The sequence below is a fragment of the Zootoca vivipara genome, chromosome 12, assembly GCF_965207765.1.
Source record: "Zootoca vivipara chromosome 12, rZooViv2.hap1.1, whole genome shotgun sequence".
NCBI classification, from domain to species: Eukaryota; Metazoa; Chordata; class Lepidosauria; order Squamata; family Lacertidae; genus Zootoca; species Zootoca vivipara.
The window spans coordinates 15,174,227-15,193,369 of NC_142595.1; the positions used below are offsets into that span (position 1 = coordinate 15,174,227).

The 19,143-nt window shown below is 47.3% G+C and overlaps 1 protein-coding gene across 2 annotated transcripts in view; it reads right to left on the reverse strand.

Annotated features, from left to right (window-relative positions):
- LOC118095091 (RNA binding protein fox-1 homolog 1-like) overlaps positions 1 to 19,143 on the reverse strand; it is a 43,346-nt gene that overhangs the window by 12,761 nt on the left and 11,442 nt on the right. Inside the window, exons 2-5 of one of the 2 annotated variants that reach the window (XM_035136059.3) lie at positions 14,315 to 14,536; positions 3,186 to 3,326; positions 1,978 to 2,031; positions 620 to 712 (exon numbers count right to left, since the gene is read on the reverse strand). In XM_035136059.3, the coding sequence (XP_034991950.3) occupies positions 620 to 712; positions 1,978 to 2,031; positions 3,186 to 3,326; positions 14,315 to 14,536 (510 nt within the window). Of the gene's footprint in view, positions 1 to 619; positions 713 to 1,977; positions 2,032 to 3,185; positions 3,330 to 14,314; positions 14,537 to 19,143 lie in introns of both variants that reach the window. The other variant, XM_035136058.3, reaches the window with a different exon arrangement.

Here is a 19,143-nt window from a genome sequence, read left to right on the forward strand (position 1 = left end):
ACAAAACAACAAGTACTAAAGATAGGGGTTTTTAAAAAAATTGTTTTTAAAACCAAGGCTGTGGGGGATTCTCCGGAAGTTTTTATATACAGTGGTGCCTCGCTTAACGAATGCCCTGCTTAACGAAATTTCCGCTTAACGAAAGGATTTTTCGAGTGGAGGTTGCCTCGCTAGACAAATTCGTTTTATGAAAAATTCGTCTAGCGAATCACGGTTTCCCATAGGAATGCATTGAAATTCAATTAATGCGTTCCTATGGGGAAAAAAAATTCAATGCATTCCAATGGGATTCGCTAAACGAATTTTTCGTTATAAGAAAAGACCCGTGGAATGAATTAAATTCGTCTAGTGAGGCACTACTGTATATATATATATATACCTCTGCAAAAACCCCACCGATATTTCCCTTTTTGTATGTGGATGGTACAAGGACTAGCGCTTGGAAAATTTAGTTCAGTATTAGCATATATGGTATTCATTGATCAAGGGACCGCTTTTTTTTTTTAAGGGACTGAGCATCTTCCCCTTCCAACAGCTTAAGCTCCCAGGCAAGAGCTCATAGCATATGGGTCCTGAAATGCACACAGGTGTTTATGCTGAGGACACAGTAAATGCTTACCTCAATCTTCCTCCCTTCCACAATGCTGCTGTTCAGCTTCTCCCGCGCCCGGTCGGCATCCTGACTGTTCTCAAAGGTGACAAAGCCAAAGCCCTAAGAGAGAAGATTCTTCATGATCATGGCGTCTCCCCTGCCAGGTAAGTATCCTGCCAGGATGCTTTTTAGCCCAGAGATGGGAAGGTCCCGACCAGAGTGGAATGGCAGACCAAGTTGATGGATTATGCAGAGATGGCAAAAATGACCGGGGAAATCAGAAACCAGGAAGATCAAAATTTTAACAAAGAACGAGGGAGATTTATTTCGTATTTGGAAGACCACTGTAAGCAGTTGAATTCATTAGCAGGACTCTAATAACACTTGTCATGTAACAAGGACTTTGGATATAATGGACCAGGCATAGACAACCTCCGGCCCTCCAGATGTTTGGGGTTACAATTCCCATCATACCTGACCACCGGTCCTGTTATCTAGGGATGATGGGACCTGTAGTCCCAAACATCTGGAGAGCCGGAGTTTGCCTACGCCTGTAATGGACAATCAAATAATTAGAGTGACTTAAAATATGCAGTAGAAAAGGATAAGTACGGAACCCAGGGAGGGGTGGAGGTAAGTCCAAGGACTCAGGAGAATCTTGTGTATTTGTTTTTATTTGTGATTTTGAATGTTAATTTTAATTTGTAAAACCAAATAAAAATTAATTTGGAAAAAAGGAGACGATTCTCATAATCTACCTGGCCCTTGAGATTCTAGGCTGCACACCCCTTACCCACCCTGCTTTGTCCTCTCCCCTTGAGTGTTTTTGCCTGGCTGGAATGTGTTCTTGGATTCTGTTAACACCTCTTGCTCGTCCAGATGGCGGACAGAAGGAGTTTGAGAAACACTGCTTTAAAGGGAGATTAGGGGGGGGGGGGAAAATGTGGAGGAGTAGGCTATCAATGGCTCCTCTGCCATAGGGGGTATATGGAGCCTCCATGTTCAGAGGCAGCATGCTACTAGATACCAGTTGCTAATGGGGAGAGGGCAACACAATGTGCTATCACATTCTAGCTTTGCTTATGGGCTTCCCATAGGCACCAAGTTGGCTGCTTGGACAACATCAAATCCTGCACTTTATAGTGCGGTTATGAGACCATCAACTAGGGATGGGGAGAAGCTGTGGCCCTCAAGATGCTGTTGGACTTCAACTCCCATCAGCAAGGTCAGTGGCCAGAAACAATGGGATTTATGGGCCAGCAATGTTTGGAGAAGCAGAGGTTTCCCATCCCTGGCATAGAAATTGTTCAGCTTTGCCCAGCAGACCCAGACTTTCTTGTCCACACACCTCTCCACCCCCTTCTATGCAGCTAGCATTTCCATACCTTGGAGCCACGCTCGTTAAAGATGATCTCCACGTCCAGAATCTTTCCAAATTGCTAGGGGGAAAAGGGGGAAAGTCAGTTGTTGACATAGATAATACACAGCCTGTGGCCCTAGAAACCATGTGTAACGAATTTATGACAGTGTCTAATACAAAACTTAGTGCTTTCCCTACAACTCACCCATCCTCCGGCATGGCTGCATACACAACTTATCCCTGAGCATTCCAAGTCAGAAATATGGCACCTGCATCTCCTTATGCATTCCATGTGGCAACCCTGTGGAGAGCCTGTGGCTTTCCCTATTTTGTTGGACTACAACTCACATCACCCTTGGCCATTGGCCATGCAGCCGGGACTGGTGGGAGTCGGAGTCTAACAGTATCTAGAGGGCTACATATTGAGCCAGTGGCATAGCATGGGTTGCCAGTGCCCAAAGCCACACAGGGGAGGGTGGAAAGCAGACTACGCCTTCGCATTCAACTGCCTAACGGCATCCACATTGCCCTGGAGAGCACAACTGCAGAGATAAGAAAAGAAGAGTTGTTCTATTGTCTGGAGAGGTCACTTCCTGGTGCACATGGAGAAGCCGGTTTCAACAGAGCCCAGCAACGGAAGCATGCAACTGTACTGAGGCAGCACCGGGTGTTGAAATTTTGTGCCTCTAACAATTTTGCACCCTGTGGCCCCTCCACACTATGCCACTGGATTCAGCCACCCCTGCAATATGACCATGCCACCCCCAGACCTCCGAATCCAGCAAAATGCTGGGGTTGGCTCCACAGCATTCGGCCCATTGATGCTGAAGAGTCCTTACAACCAGTGTGGTGTAGTGGTTAAGAGCGGTAGACTCGTAATCTGGTGAACTGGGTTCGCGTCTCCGCTCCTCCACATGTAGCTGCTGGGTGACCTTGAGCTAGTCACACTTCTTTGAAGTCTCTCAGCCCCACTCACCTCACAGAGTGTTTGTTGTGGGGGAGGAAGGGAAAGGAGAACGTTAGCCGCTTTTGAGACTCCTTCAGGTAGTGATAAAGAGGGATATCAAATGCAAACTCTTCTTCTTCTCTTCTTACACACCCACTCCAGACCAAGCCTTGAACTTTCCCTACTCTAGAGACCCACAAGGAGGATGAATTAAAGATCACTGCGTACAAAAAGCATCACACGACATGACGCAGGTTGGAGGGAAGCAGGGAAATGGAAAGACTCACCCCAAACATCTGCCGCAGGTCTGGGTCGCGGAAGCGGAAGGGGATGTTTGACACATGCAGGCGTTTGGGCTGGGCCTTGTTCTCACTGCTTTCTGCTTCCTCTGCCTCGGGAGACAGCTCAGGCGCAGGGGCTTCTTCCGGCTGCTGTGGGAAGGGGTGGGGCGAGGAGGAAAAGAAGCAGGATCACAAACACCACTGAGGCAACCCTCCCCTTGCAACACCTGCACAGAGGGCGTGTAGCATAACATTCCCAAGTCATGCCATGGGCAGAACAAGGTGGTCAGAGCTGGGCAAGTTCCAACAATGGGCATTCTCCAGTTCATGTGCAAGTGGTCTTGAGGATGTACAGAGACTCACAGCGTGGTAACGTCAGTCTATGGAGTCTTAACTGTTGCCAAGATGGGGTGAGAGGATGGGGGGAAATTGGGTACAATGGGGTGGGGTGAATATTCAGCAGCATCTCCGTAGCAAGTTTACTTTGTTGCTCTGATCTTTGTACAGGAGAAAGCAAGGCCTGTGTATATATGTGTGTCATGAAAGTGGTGTCTAATACATCAGATGCCAGCAACTAGCATCATCCCAATGTTGAGCGTCTGAAGCTGCCTCACATTGAGTCAGACTAGCTTTAGTACGATCCATTCTTCTGACCAGCCAGAACATAAGGAGGACCATTTCTGGATCAGACCAAAGGCCCGTCTAGTCCAGCATTCTGCTCTCACAGTGGCCAAGGAGATGTGTAATGGGTTCAGAGTCCTATCATCCTTGACCATTGGGCCATGCCGGCTGAAGCTGATGGAAGCTGTAGCTCAAAGCATTAGGAGGGCACCAAACTTGGGAAAGGTTGCTTTAGACAAAGCAAGGGTCAATCTGCTTGTAGAGAGAAATCGTGAGAGACTACGAAATCCCCAAATTGACTTATTTACTGCTTCCTTCCCCGTTCCTCTTTTCCTTTTGTACTGTTTGTCTATTACCTTGTATACCATTATTTCAAAACAGGAACCACCTCGAGTGCTTTAGCAGAAAGGCAGTATATAAAAGGCAGTAGTAGATGAATACATAACCAAAATAATGGTGCAGTCTTCCTGGGACAGCACCATTTCCGGTTTTACGTGGAAGCTCCTTAGATGTATGGTGGTTCTCTCAGATAGTTTAAAAAGAAGAACTGGACTTACTCCCCTTGGAAAAAAGCAGATCAAAGAGAAGCTTTTTTGGCCTGCTTTTCTGCCTGGCATGCCAGCACCACATATGCAGATAAATTTTCTTAAATGGAGGGGGGACGTCAGTCATGGACTCCTTTGCCCTTGAAACCTAAAGTGGTGCTGTCCAGCAAGAGCTGCAATATTTATCTGCAGAAGGATTCATGTGAAACTGGGAGGCCAACTCAACATGACACCTGTCACACATTTTGCAATTGTGTGAATAGCAAGTGAGAAAGGGCAGAATCCATTTCTGGTCTGCAGTGACCTGAAGCTTCCCTGCCAGAATTCTGCTCAAGACTGATTATATTCCCTAGTGAAGATAATATAGGCTATAAGCGTAAAAATTAGGATTTGAATGTAGAGTTAGTAAATATAGAAGTTAAGTAAAAAGTTAATAAGTAATGGAATAATTAAATTAATAGCTGATTATTAAATAATGGTGAATAAACTGCTAAAGATGTATTATAATGAAATTCAGAAGGAAGGGGTCGAAGGAAGTCATCTGACGATGTTAATGAAAAATAGGTTTATAAAAGAAATGTTTGTATACGTTTTGTATGTTTGTTTGTTTTGCTTGTGTTGTATTTTGTTTCTTATAAAATGAATAATGTTTTTTTAAAAAAAGAATTCTGCTCAAGACTGGGCTCCCCCATCTGCTATGTTTACTCTTGAACAACTCATACAATTGCTAATTCCACAAATTCATTTGGCCCTTTTTGCTTATCTTCTCCGTTGGCATGGAAGTTCAGAAGAGAGAGGGGCCAGATTCCCTCCTTGTTTCCCACCCAATCCCACCCCCCAAAATCAGATCCACTCTCTTTCGCAGGGAAGATGGGGCCAACCTCCTTCTTCCCAACCTTTTCCCGGTCAACCAGAGAGAGAAAAAGATGTCCCAATGCATCAGCAAAACATTCTGACTCGGGTTAATGGAGTGGACGGACACAAACCAGCACACAGAAGGACATTAGTGGAGAGAAGAAGCAGGGCCAGGTGAGAGAGGGCACGATTCACAGAAACCTTGTGGAGAAGATTGGGGGACACAGAGAACCACCCCAAACCGGACACCACCACCCCCTCTTCTCCATGCAGATGGTCCCCCTCGACTCACGATGCAATCACCACGATGCAACATTCCAAGGCCACGGTCGAGGTGTGGGCAGCCTCTCTTGCAATGTCTTTTAAGTGCCAAAGGGTGGGGGGGGGAGAGAAGAGCCTGAGAGAAGCAATTAATCCGGCAGGGGGACAGAGTTGAACTTGTCTTTGAAATTCCTGCTACAGCCTGGCAAAGAGGGGGGAAGGCGCTCTCTGTGGCATGTGCTAACACCTAGCACCTCCTTGCGGCGACAAGGAAGGCAGGAATGTCCAAACAGGCTTTGTGGAGCACGAAGTCTCACTGTTTACGAAGCTCAGTTGATGACCCGCTGCCACATGACAGTCTAATCGCCAAAGGAGCCTGGCTCTGTGGCTTTGTTCTTAGAAACGGCAGATAAGGCCGTGAACTGTGTCTGGACTGCCATGTCAACGGCACATGATGGGAAGCTCCCACATGCAATCTTGCACATTAAGAGCAATGCATTCATGCTCAAAGAAAACTAGCCTGTCCGGGGGGGGGGGAGGAAGGCTAGGATCCTTCTTCGTAACATCTAACTTCCTACGTGTGGTGATTTGTTGGGTTTTCATAAGCATTCCATCATGTGAGCTCTTAGCTGCCATCTACAATGGTACAGTCCAGACTTAGGAAAGGGGTATAGGTGACACCCCCCAATGCATTGGAATAACGTGAGGGGCACATAACTTAGCCTCCACCCAACCCTTACCTATACCTTTGGTATATCAACAGAGTCCCTTTATACGGTATCTATCTATCTATCTATCTATCTATCTATCTATCTATCTATCTATCTATCTATCTATCTATGCATTTGAGTGGAGAAACAGTGCTGAGGAGAGGCTACTTTCCCCTCCCCTCCATTTCTCTCTACTAAGGAAATGCCTCTCACAAGCTGCCTTTCCAGCTTGGTGGTGCTCAGGAAAGTTTCATTCGAGCACAGTCCCTGGGAATCAATGGTGATGAGGGAGCTGGGCTCAGATAAAGATTCCTCTGAGCCCCCCCCCCCCCAGACACACACTTCTGTGGCTGAACTCTCCCTTTGTTTTCAAAGCAACTGGTCTCTGAGACAAGATGGACCATTTTTGCTAAAGTGCGTGTCTTGCTCTGACCCACTGCTATCTCCTCCCCCTCCGCCCCAGTGAAAGTTATGAGTCTCTGCTGGTAATGATCCGCACCCTCAGCCTGTACACATGCAGATATTCCATTTTAGGGACAAGAAGCCTTAATCTGAGTGGCGACCCTTTGGTGTATCTAGCTCAGTTATGTCTACCCTGATCGGCAGCAAGCAGCTCTCCAGGGTTTCAAGAAGGAGTCTCTCTCTGTGCTGCTTGGCAATGTCGGGAACCGAACCCAAGACCACCTGCATGCCTCTGAGCTACAACAACAGCACTTCCGAAATAAACAGTGATACCTGTGGAGAGCTCTACAATACGCCCGCTCTGTGTGGGCATGCTTACAGGCTGTGCCGGCAGTGCGCTGGCCTCTGAGCATGCCACACCCACAGCAAGGAGCACCCTCATGTTGCGAGTAAAAAACAAGACACGCGATTCCGGCCACTCACAAATGCAAAAACAACCCGCCAGGCAGTACCCACCAGTTCTCCTTTGCCTTCCGCCGCTTCTTCCTCCCCCCCAAAAAACCCCTGCCATCCCCCCCACCCTGGCAATACACTCCACAACTCCCTGCCCCCTCCCCCCAAAGCTGGATGCATCCATCAAATGCTAGGCAGACTCTTTGCTCATAAAGACAAGTTCAACAGGGATTAAAACCTCCCCGATTTTGGCTGGAAGGATCAAATGCGCAGGAGTGGTAGGTAGGGGCGGGGAAGGTGTCAGGCTGAGAAGACAGGCAGGTGCAGTTGCACAGTGAGTAAAGAGGTTAACTATTCATGTATTAATGAGAGTAGAACAAGAGAATTGTGATGGATGGTCCAAGATGCCTGGGACAAAAACCTGAGCTTGATGGGAGAGGTCCACGAACCGTCGCTGTTAACACCCCCAGGAAAAGGCCCTAGTCCGGGAAAAGACACAGTCACTGAGTGGGGGGAGGTAGGAATTGCTACAGAGCAGGAATCCTTTGGCAGTTGGCACTTAGCAAAGGCTTTCCAGCAGAGGGAGAGAGAGAGAAGGGAGGGGAGGGGGGGGGAGAGAAGAGAGACACGTACAGACATTAAAGCAGGGCTGGGGAACCTCAGGCCCACAGGGTAGTGGTCGCAGCAGCCTCTCTGTTTGACCCATGGGGATCTCCCCAGGCCACGCCCCTCCCAAACAACACTTTCCCTCCCCAGGCCACATGGTTCATCTGCCCCGTTCCACATTCTCAAGTACTTTTGGGCCGTCCTGGAACAGCGAGGCTTCCTCTTGCTTGGCAGGGTGAGGGTTGGAGAGACAGGTGTACAGACACCGCTTTGACTTTTGCATAGACCAGAGGCTCCCAAACTTATCTGGCCTGCCACCCCTGCCCCTTTTTGAGGGGGGGGACCCCACTACTCAACACCCCCTCTTAAAATGCAGCTTCTTTAAGCGAGCAAGCAGAAAGTCGCAGTGACAAATTTGCGTTCTTTTAGGTATCTGTATTTCTATCTACGTCCTGCAACATAGTAAAGAAAATGTTTTGTAAGTAAGACACCTTGAGGCTTGAAATTGAAAACCCCTTGACTCCAGCACAAGCATCGGATCCAGGGAAGACACTGTCATTGTCCCACAACGGCGCCCGACCTGGCGGTAAGCGTCATTACACAACAAATGAAACATATACGAACATAATTTTTTTTTCAAATTTTCTTCTCTTTATGCTTCCACCACCCCTATATTTTTATTCAATGCTCCCGGATGGTTCCAACACCTCCCAGGGGGCATAATAATAATTAAAATAATAATAGTTAAAAACACGATCAAACATTAAAAACTTCCCTAAACAGATGTCTTCTAAAAGTCAGATAGTTGTTTATTTCCTTGACATCTGATGGGAGGGCATTCCACAGGGCAGGGGCCACCACCGAGAAGGACCTCTGTGTGGTTCTCGCAGTGAGGGAACTGCCAGAAGACCCTCGGAGCTGGACCTCTGTGTCCGGGCTGAACAATGGGGGTGGAGATGCTCCTTCAGGTATACTGGGCCAAGGCTGTTTGGGGCTTTAAAGGTCAACACCAACACTTTGAATTGTGCTTGGAAACGTATTGGGAGCCAATGAAGGTCTTTCAGGTATTATATGGTCTCGGCGGCCACTCCCAGTCACCAGTCTGGCTGCCGCATTATTACCCACTTTGGGAAATACTGGCATAGACAGAATGAATCACACTGCCAAAGGTAAGACCCACAGTCTTGGCTCCACCCACTTTTGCTTCTGGCACCACCTATCTCCCTCTTGTGCCCCCCACTCCGGAAGGCTTTCCACTAGGGAATGAGCTCAAAAAAAAAAAAGCTCCCCATTCCTCCAATTTAGCCTCTGGGTTGCCCACCCTGGCAGTGGAAGAGAGGAAGCGCCTGCAATTGAAGTAAGGTGAGCTACAAAACACATACATGGGGTTGTAACACACCAGAGCTGGGCACAGTAAGAAATGTGAAATTGAACATTATAATTCAACATCAGATAACAAAATACTTTCTAAGGCAGGCATCCCCAACCTTCGGCCCTCCAGATGTTTTGGACTACAATTCCCATCATCCCTCACCACAGGTCCTGTTAGCTAGGGATCATGGGAGTTGTAGGCCAAAACACCTGGAAGGCCGCAGGTTGGGGATGCCTGTTCTAAGGACTCCTTCGAAAGGCAAGTATGGTCAGGCTGAAGACCAAAGCAGCCATTAATTCTTATTATTATCAGTGCTTTCCCCCCAAAAACAAATGTTTAGGGGTACTCTCATTTTCCTACTCATACTGAAACTCTGACCCTTGAACTTAGATTCGCAAAATGTTTAGGGGTATGCATATCCCTGTGTACTCCCAGGGGAAAAAGCACTGATTATGATTATGATGATGATTATTATTATTACCACCACCGGCTTTTATGTTGTGCTCTGATTTGATGTTCAGGCGTTAGGAGGTAACAAAGAACATGCAGGCTTTAGCTGCTGGTTGCTGGCATTAAAGGCGGAGGAGCAGGGCTATAGGGGGGGAAAGGTGTCAACCCTAACTGTGGCCGAGGAGGGAAGCTGGAGGCAGATAGCCAAGCAGGATTAGATCTTGTGGGATAATTTGTAATCTAGGTTGCACGAGAGAACCAAAGATCAGGGTTTGCCTGGACATGGAACAGCCAGACCCTGGATTGACAAGTAGGGCTGCCAATATATTGAACCCAGCAGCTGCTCCCTAAACAACAGTTTGGTTTGCAGGAATCAGCAGGTGATGGTGTTTTTTTGGCCCTGGAAAAACTCCACCTGTTGACTTCTGCAGCTTATGCAGTTGTTTAGAGACCAGTTAAAAATTCTAGACAGATGGCAACTTTATTGGGGGCGAAGGCAGGGGGCGATGGCACAGGACTCTGAGGGGGAGGGCACTGGGACTTCATTTGTTAGTCCAGCCCTACTATAAGGTTTGCCTCATGTGGTGGATTTTGGGGTAGCCAAACTGTCAGTTTGGAAGCTAAACTTTAGACGATTGGTAGTGGGGGTGGTGGTCAATAAGAGCTGCTACTACTACTATTGCCACCACCAGGGAATGCAAAGGGAATCCATCAAGATTTATTATTATTTTTGTCTCGGGCACCAAATTGTCTCGAGCCCTCTCTGTTTACAATCTCTCGGAGGGCACAGTGTCCTTGAGATGAGGCTATCAGCAAAACACCACTTGTCTCCCATGTGGAGATAAAACAGCTGCCAGCAAAGATGGTGAAAGTTTGAGGGGGGGGGGGAAGGAGAGAGAGAACAGGGAATCTGATAGGGGGTGCGGCGCAGCTGTCCTGGCCGGCGAAAAAAAGTGTTACCCAATATGGCCATCTCCTCGAGGGTCACTGGCTCAGGCGAGAGGAGGGAGGAAGCCATTGCCCTGAAGGGGGGGAGGGGCAGATCCATCTAATGCATATGATCCATCTAATGCAGATCCATCTAATGCATAATGCATATGATGGGAGAAGTGGGTCTCACCCTGCTTCCTTCGGAGCAGGAGTTGTTCAAATCTGATACCTTCCGCAACAATGTCCTGCCCGCGTGACTCGCTTTCTGCATGAGCGGTAAGGCCGGGTCGACACATGCAGCAGAAGAAGGTGACGTAATCCTGAGGTGCCAAAGTGGACCATACTAATTCAGACTGCGTGTGTGTGTGTGTGTGTGTGTGTGTGATTTTGGAGTGCTCTCTTTTATTAAAAAGGAATCCATGCAAATATGAAACCTAGCACATTGGAGAGAAAAGAAAGGTTCTAAACCCGGCAACTTTTAACAGTGCTAATATCCTACTCACAGGTAGGCATTTTGTTTTTTTAAAAAAGGTAGGTTTTCCTCTCCCCTCTGCCCACCTTCCCCATAAACCTATGTGGTACAGTCCATTCTATCGCCTAAGGACTCTGCCATTCCATCATTCTGCTATGTGTGGGCACCAAGCATGAGAGCTCACATAATATGAAACAAAATATAAAAATTCCTTCAGTAGCACCTTAAAGACCAACTAAGTTTTTATTTCATCAGAAGTGTGCATGCACACGAAAGCTCATACCAAAATAAAAAATAAAAAAATAAAAACTTAGTTGGTCTTTAAGGTGCTACTGAAGGAATTTTTTTATTTTGTTTCGACTCAGACCAACACGGCTACCTACCTGTAACTCTAATATGAAACAGTTGTGCCGTGTGCCCTCTTCCCCACCACATCTGAACAGCGTTCAACTACCCTCAGACCCTGTTATACTCCCAGTCATGGCTCCCCCACAAAGGATAATGGGAACTGTAGTTTGTTAACTCTCAGCTCACTTGACAAACTGCAGTTCCCATTATACTTTTTTTGGGGGGGGGGGCGTCATGACCGTTAAAGTGGTATAAGAGTGATTTGAAGGAATGGTGTGGGTGCGATTTATACTAGATCTGTTCTTTTCTCTACAAACCTGGTTACAATTTGGGGTTAGTCTGGAGAGAGCCAAACCACGAGTTCAGGTTCGGAGGCACGCTATGCCAAACGCTGGCTTGGTTCTGTGTGGCACATCAGCCATGATCTCCTCTCACACACCATACACAATTTTCCCCTCTCCACAAAGAATCCTGGGAACTGTAGTTCACTAATGGTTCTGCGAGTTGTAGCTCTGTGATGGGTAAACTACTGTTCCCAAGAATCTTTGGGCAGGTGCTTTGAATGTATGGTTGTGTACCATAGCTGCCAAGCCTCCCGTTTTCCCCAGGAAACCCCCGTTTTTCCAGCTGTCCCCAGCCGAAAAAACGGATTTTTTTGTTTCCCCCCGGTTTATTCTGGCGCGGTGGCCATTTTGGAACTGGGCGGAGCATGCTCAGAAGCGACTTTTGATGCTGCTCTGCTCAGTTCCAAAATGGCTGCAGTGCGACTTCTGGTGTGGTGGCCATTTTGGAACTGGGCACAGCAGCATCAAAAGTCACTTCTGAGTATGCTCCGCCCAGTTCCAAAATGGCCACCACGCTACTTCCAGCATGCTACTTTCGGTCCGGTCCCTTATTTTTCAGAGAGGAACTTGGCAGGTATGTTGTGTACCCAGCTGAATAATACTCCTGTTTCTCCTACCACAGTAAAAATTGCTACCATATTTGACCTCAGATTGCTGTGAATATGGTGTTTCCTGCTTGGCTAAGGCATCTGGGTGATTTCGAGAGAAGCGAGAGAGAGAGAGTTTAGGCAAGACTAGTGAAACATCTTGGGGAGGTTCAACACGGCGCAACTGAAAACAGAAACTCGGGAGTTTCTGCCATGTCAGAAGGATCTTACTCCATGACACACCTCTCCATGAAGAAACTCCCCACATTCAGAATTTGATTACTTTCATCCTAAATGTATGCACAGGTAAGAAACCAATGAGGCTTGGTGTGATTCAGCAACTGGGGGCAGAGAAAGGAAATGATGCCCTTGGCCTGCAGCACAGATTGCCATGAAAAGAAATGGAATCCATCCGTAGAGATTCCATGTCTCTAGGCCCTATGATCACCTCAGATTGTTATCTAGAGGAAGGGACGACTGTGTCTGCATCTCTGAGTGCAAGTGCTTTTTTTTTTTTTGAAAAAGTTTCTGGTCTACAAAAAAGAAGAAGAATATCCATTGGTCTCTCTTCCTCACGCTAATCTTGTCCTTCCTCAGAAGTCTAACTTGGTGAAATTCCAGTGGGAGAGCTATGTTACATCACATGATTTCTCTAAAAGACATGTTGTTATTTCAGGAAGAAGCTCCTCCAGAGTATCTGGAGGGGAAGAAGCAACTCCCTGGCATTTAGACCCAACATCAGGACATAGGCAGCAATTAGCTGAACTAATACCTGCCCAGGGCCACCCACACACACACCCCCAAATGACTTGGAGCTGCCATTTTTAATTTCCCTCCATGTCTTGGAATGGTGCTACATCAGGGGCATCATGGGAAATGTAAAATGGCAGCTCCAAACCACCTGGCGGCGGCTGCCAATATCAGATAAGACCATCAGGGCCAACCGACATAACAGGGGGCTCAGCAGAAGACATTGTGCCTAGGTCACCTCAAACCTCAGCCAACCATTTACTGGTACTGTGCTCAGGCACAATGCAGCCATGAGGGAGGAGTAAAAATTGAGCACTTACAAGATGGTAAAGGGAATGGCTACAACAGAAACCCAGGGAAAGCAGATCTACAAGGAGCTACTAAAATGGGTTCGGAAAGGATCATAGGTAGAGTCTTGATAGGAACTAGTTTTTTCCAATAGTGAAGGGTCAGGCACCCCCAAACTCGGCCCTCCCAATGTTTTGGGACTACAATTCCCATCATCCCTGACCACTGGTCCTGTTAGCTAGGGATGATGGGAGTTGTAGTCCCAAAACATCTGGAGGGCCAAGTTTGGAGATGCCTGGTGTAGGTAAAGGAGGAAAGGGCAGCGGTTATTTCGGGGTGGGGGATAATTATTAGGTCCCATGAATCTGAATCTCTCTCCCCCCACCTCTCTCTGTGTGTGCTGTCAACAAGCAGCAGTTGTTTAGTAGTTGACCAAAAGCACATTCTACATATGCTCAGAGGCACTTTTCCTTGTTTGTTCCAAGATTTGGGGGCCTCTAACTTTTCACATGTAGGAGTTGGTAATGGTTTGCTTCATGGCGCGAGGGTGGAAAAACACGCCACTCCCTGCACATGGGGTGGAGATGATGTTCTTTATTGCTTCACAGGTGTCAGGGCTCAATCCCGAGAACCCAAAGGGCTAAAGGCAGCCCCCGTGGTGAACCATGACCACGTGAAGTCCTGCAAGCCCAACACACACCCATCTTTAGTCTACTCTCATTCTAAAATCCCAAGATCCCCCTCTGCTTTCAGAAAATCCACCTGCCAAACACCAAACCCCCAAGAGATGTCACTTTTCCCAGAGAACCCTGGAGCTGAGGCTCCTGGAGAAAAATCAGGCCTGCCCTACACAGCTTCTGTTGGGGTGCAAGGCAGGAAGGAAGAGATGGAAGCGAAATGCAGCTCTTTCTTGCATTCAGGGTTTTTTCCTATAACAATTTTTTTTTGGGGGGGGGGGGTGTTTCCAAATCCGTGAACCAGCTCCTGAACCATTTTGGAGGAATGCTGCAAATGGAATCAGGGCCGTTACGATGCGTGGCACCCACAGCACACCCCTCGAAATAAAAGTACCCCCAAACAGCCCACAATTCCCCATCCATTTGCCCAAGCGAAGCCAGCCAGACCTTCGGCCATCACTTACCGCAGGCGGTGGGGGCAAGGGCAGGGGCTCTGGCGCAGCCGTTCCCTGTTCGGGGAAGATACGAAGGCTGTGATCTGGCGCTGTTGAGCTTGGGTACTCTGAAGGGGTGCTGTGGAGATGGTACTGTGGAGGCAGCCGGGCCTGGGGTGGCGGCGGAGGGTACTGAGCTGGGAACGTCTGTGTCATGGCATCCGCTGGAGGTACCGCTGCATCTGGACTACCCTGCAGGGAGGAAGAGCAGAAAGACAACAAAGTTAGGAGCTGCGAGCAGCGAACAAGAGGGGAGCAATCGCAGCCATTTTCCAGAATCAAGCAGGGCTGGGGGATAGAGCTGGCTAGGCCACCGATCTTCATCCCTGCAACCGCTAAACACCGATTCCTCTCTCACAACACGTCCATCCATCCACCTTCCTGATGCGCTGCTCTCCTTTCCAGACGTTTCCAGTATGCAGCTCGCCTCCTCAGCGACCTATAGACATTGTCCCAGTAACTCTTACAACGCCCCTGCGAGGTAGGATAATAATCCAAAGTGTGCAGGGGATGGAAAGAGAGAGAAAGAGGAAAAATGCCTAAGGTCGTCCAATGATATGGGTGGAGGCGAGAGCTGGATGAGGGAGGTCCCAATCCTTCATCCCCAATGCCCCAAAATCCAGCACTAATAAATTCTGCTCTGCACAATTCTTGTTCACGGGGTACCCTGTCCTCCCATTATCCTGACTAGCTGTCTTTAAGAGACAGGAATAAAGACAGAATTTCAACCCACCCCTAACCTGATAAGCAGCCCACTCCTTCCTCCCAGAGGACCCTGGAGTCTCATCTCACAGCTGCTCTTGCCTGAACTAATTACACTCCTCTCTCTTTTCCTTTCCTTTTTTCCTTGAGAGCTCAGGCTCTCAAGCCAAACCCCACCCCAATTTATCACAATGAGGAAAACGAGGCATCCTGCAAGATTTCACCCACCTACTCCAACAGGCCCCATCCCTTGGCACCTTCCAGAGTCTCTGCCAGGATAAGATGCTCTGGGGGAAAAATGCACACACCCTTTCTCTCCCCCTGGCCCAGGACTATAAAGGCATCCCTTGTGCTTTCCCCTCCGCCATTGGAGAGGAATCGCAACAGGCGCAGGCTCTCCAATTGGCCAGCCTCTTATCAGCACCTCCTCAGCCCTTATTTGGAGTTGCTGTGCTCTCTCTCTCTCTTTGTCTTTCAGCTGTTTGGGGGCTTTTGAAAAACCCAGCTGCAGATAAAGAAGAAAGACAGCTGCAGGATTTCGCTGGAATCTGCAATTTGCCAGGCAGGCTCAGCCCCTATGGCCCACGCACCTGCCCCACCTGTCCCAACAACAGGGGCAAGGATTAATCTGAGCCCAAGGGCTTAGTCCTAGAAGGAACCAGGTTGTTTATGCATCGGTAGTATGAAGATACAGTATTAGGAATTTGAGGATGTGCACTGGCATCTCAGACTGAAGAAAGCAAACAATGCTCCTGTTAGCACAAAGGGCTTTAATTCGGGCTACATGTTTTAGTTGCTTAATTGGTCTGAAACCAAAATATGGTCTGAAGCTCAACATCAAAAAAACCAAGATCATGGCCACTGGTCCCATCACCTCCTGGCAAATAGAAGGGGAAGAAATGGAGGCAGTGAGAGATTTTACTTTCTTGGGCTCCTTGATCACTGCAGATGGTGACAGCAGTCACGAAATTAAAAGACGCCTGCTTCTTGGGAGAAAAGCAATGACAAACCTAGACAGCATCTTTAAAAGCAGAGACATCACCTTGCCTACAAAGGTCCGTATAGTTAAAGCTATGGTTTTCCCAGTAGTGATGTATGGAAGTGAGAGCTGGACCATAAAGAAGGCTGATCGCCGAAGAATTGATGCTTTTGAATTATGGTGCTGGAGGAGACGCTTGAGAGTCCCATGGACTGCAAGAAGATCAAACCTATCCATTCTTAAGGAAATCAGCCCCGAGTGCTCACTGGAAGGACAGATCCTGAAGCTGAGACTCCAATACTTTGGCCACCTCATGAGAAGAGAAGAATCCTTGGAAAAGACCCTGATGTTGGGAAAGATGGAGGGCACAAGGAGAAGGGAACGACAGAGGACGAGATGGTTGGACAGTGTTCTCGAAGCTACGAGCATGAGTTTGACCAAACTGCGGGAGGCAGTGCGAGACAGGAGTGCCTGGCGTGCTATGGACCATGGGGTCACGAAGAGTCGGACACGACTAAATGACTAAACAACCAACAACAACATGTTTTAGTTGCTTAATTGGGAGGATTAATCAACAAAAGATTAATTGGTGGGGTTGAGAGTTGAGGTCACATGCATTACACATTCTAATCTTGTCCCACCCTTTCTCCAAAGGGCTTGTGTATCTTTCTCCCCATCCCCATTATGATAGGCTGAGAGTGAGTGGGAGGGCCAAAGTTCCCCAGCATGCTTCAAGAGCTGTGGGGATTTGAACTCAGAACTTCCCTGTTCTGGTCCCAAATAGCAGCCACTACACACACACATACACAATGATGCTGTTTTGGTTCTGGTGTAGCACTGTGCCAACAGGGATTTGAAAAGGAACTATTGAAGGTGGGATTTCCTTCAGGCGTTATGTGATAGCTTTTGTATGTTATTTCACATTTCTTTCAACATCTCAAAAAGGCATTTATAGAATCACAGAACAGAAGATTTGGAAGGGGCTACTAGCACCACCTAGCTCAACCCACTGCAATGCAGAAATCTTTTGTACTGAAGTTCTGGTGAGATGCAAATGTATTTACATGTATTCAATTGGTTAAAAAGGTGGTTCATGGACAAAATCCATGGTGGGTGACTCTGTTTTAACTATGTGTCCCTGATATCCTCATACTGTCCCTGGAAGTCGTACAACTATTGGCACAATTTGCATTAATGCACACACAAATGTGCTGTGAACTTATTTTTTTTTCCAAATATCAACATATCAGAGAGAATAATCAATACAAATTAAGATGACATAAAAAGACTAAAAACGACTTCCCTCCACCCGTATGTGACTTTTCCTTTTAGATTTTACTTCTCTCGTTGTGTTCTTGTGCTATCTTATACCACTGTTTCTGTTATGCCTACAGGTAGGTAGCTGTGTTGGTTTGAAGTAGTCGAAACAATTTTTTTTAAAAAATTCCTTCCAGTAGCACCTTAGAGACAAACTAAGTTTGTCATTAGTATGAGCTTTTGTGTGCATGCACACTTCTTCAGATACCTGTTATTTCTCTGTCACTTCTCCTTGCGATATCTTAGACTTCATATCAATATAATACCAAAACAATGATTTTTCCATATATTCCTTTACACAACTTCATTCTTTCTTTATTTGATTTTTCTCTTATACTGTAATTGCGGTCAATTTTGCCATATTTATAAATTCACAAAATTTGCTCTGCCAATCCCTTATTGTTGGGGCTTGTTCCTTTTTCCAATTTTTTTTGTGATCAAGGTCCTGGCAGTTGCTGTTGCGTATAGGAATATATTTTTTTCATACTTTTTGGGAAATCTTCCATTACTAAACCCAGAAGTAAAGCTTCTGGGTTTTTTCTTAAACGATATTTTAAATATGCTATTTGTCTGCCAAAGTGATTTTCTTCCTCTCCTGTGAAGAACGATGCTTGAGGAGGGCTGAAGCACAAAATCCTTGCATCAGATCAGACTTTATCTTCAAGAGCCTCAATTCCCACACATGCTAGAGCTTGCAACAGATGGGATGGGAAGCTTTTGTGTGAACATGCCGCCGTCCTACCAGACAGCAGGGCCGGCCCAATGCATTTTGGCATCTAAGGCACCCACTTCCCTGCCAGGGAAGAAGGGGTGAGTGAAGATCTGCCTCAGGAACGGGGGCAGGGAACAAAGAACTACATTGGAATAAAGATCTACATTGTGATGATGATGATGATGATAATAATAAATAATAATTTATTCATACCCCGCCCTTTCCAGTCAAGACGGGCGCAGGGTGGCTAACAACAAGAATATCAAAGCAAGCATAAAAGAAACAATTCAATTAAAATGCAGATTAAATACAATGTTAAAATTAGGAATCTACAAGTGCAACCTCATTTAAATATCTGTAGGATAAAGCCTTAGGGGAGGGTAACACCGGGGTCAGACTGAGTCAGTCCAAAGGCCAAGCGGAACAGCTCCGTCTTGCAGGCCCTACGAAAGGATGACAACTCCTGCTGGGCCCTAGTCTTCTGAGAAAGAGCGTTCCACCTGGTTGGGGGGCTAGTACTGAGAAGGCCCTGGTCCTGGTCGAGGCCAGTCTAACCACCTTGTGACTTGGGATCTCCAGTATGTTATTATTTGTGCACCTTAATGTCCTCTGCGGGGCATACCGGGAGAGGCGCTCCCGTGATCTGCTACCCCTGTGGATTCTGAGGCCTGAGGCGGTCACCTTACCTTGCCTCATGGTTGGGCTGGCCCTGTCAGACAGTGTAGAATAAACCGAGACCTTTGTGCCTGTGCACTTCAGCTGATCTGCCCAGCTACGGCCATAACTGGATCCTAGCCACAATTACCGATTCTCTCGCTACTCCCCATTTAGTTTCTTGCAATGCGCTGTTTGAAAAAGGTATGGAAACGTCAGGTGGTTCAAAATAGGGCTGCAAGATGGTTTGCTTGGACTGGCCAATTCCTGTTGGAAGTGCATCAGGCAGGGCTCATTCAGCTTATTACGTAAGTGCTAATTCTGTTAGTGTTAAAGACAGCGAACCAAGAGGGGTGGAAGTATTTGCTTAGCAACCAGGCAGAGTGACATGAACTTGATTGGGCTCAGGACCGCAATACCTCAAGGACCGCCTCT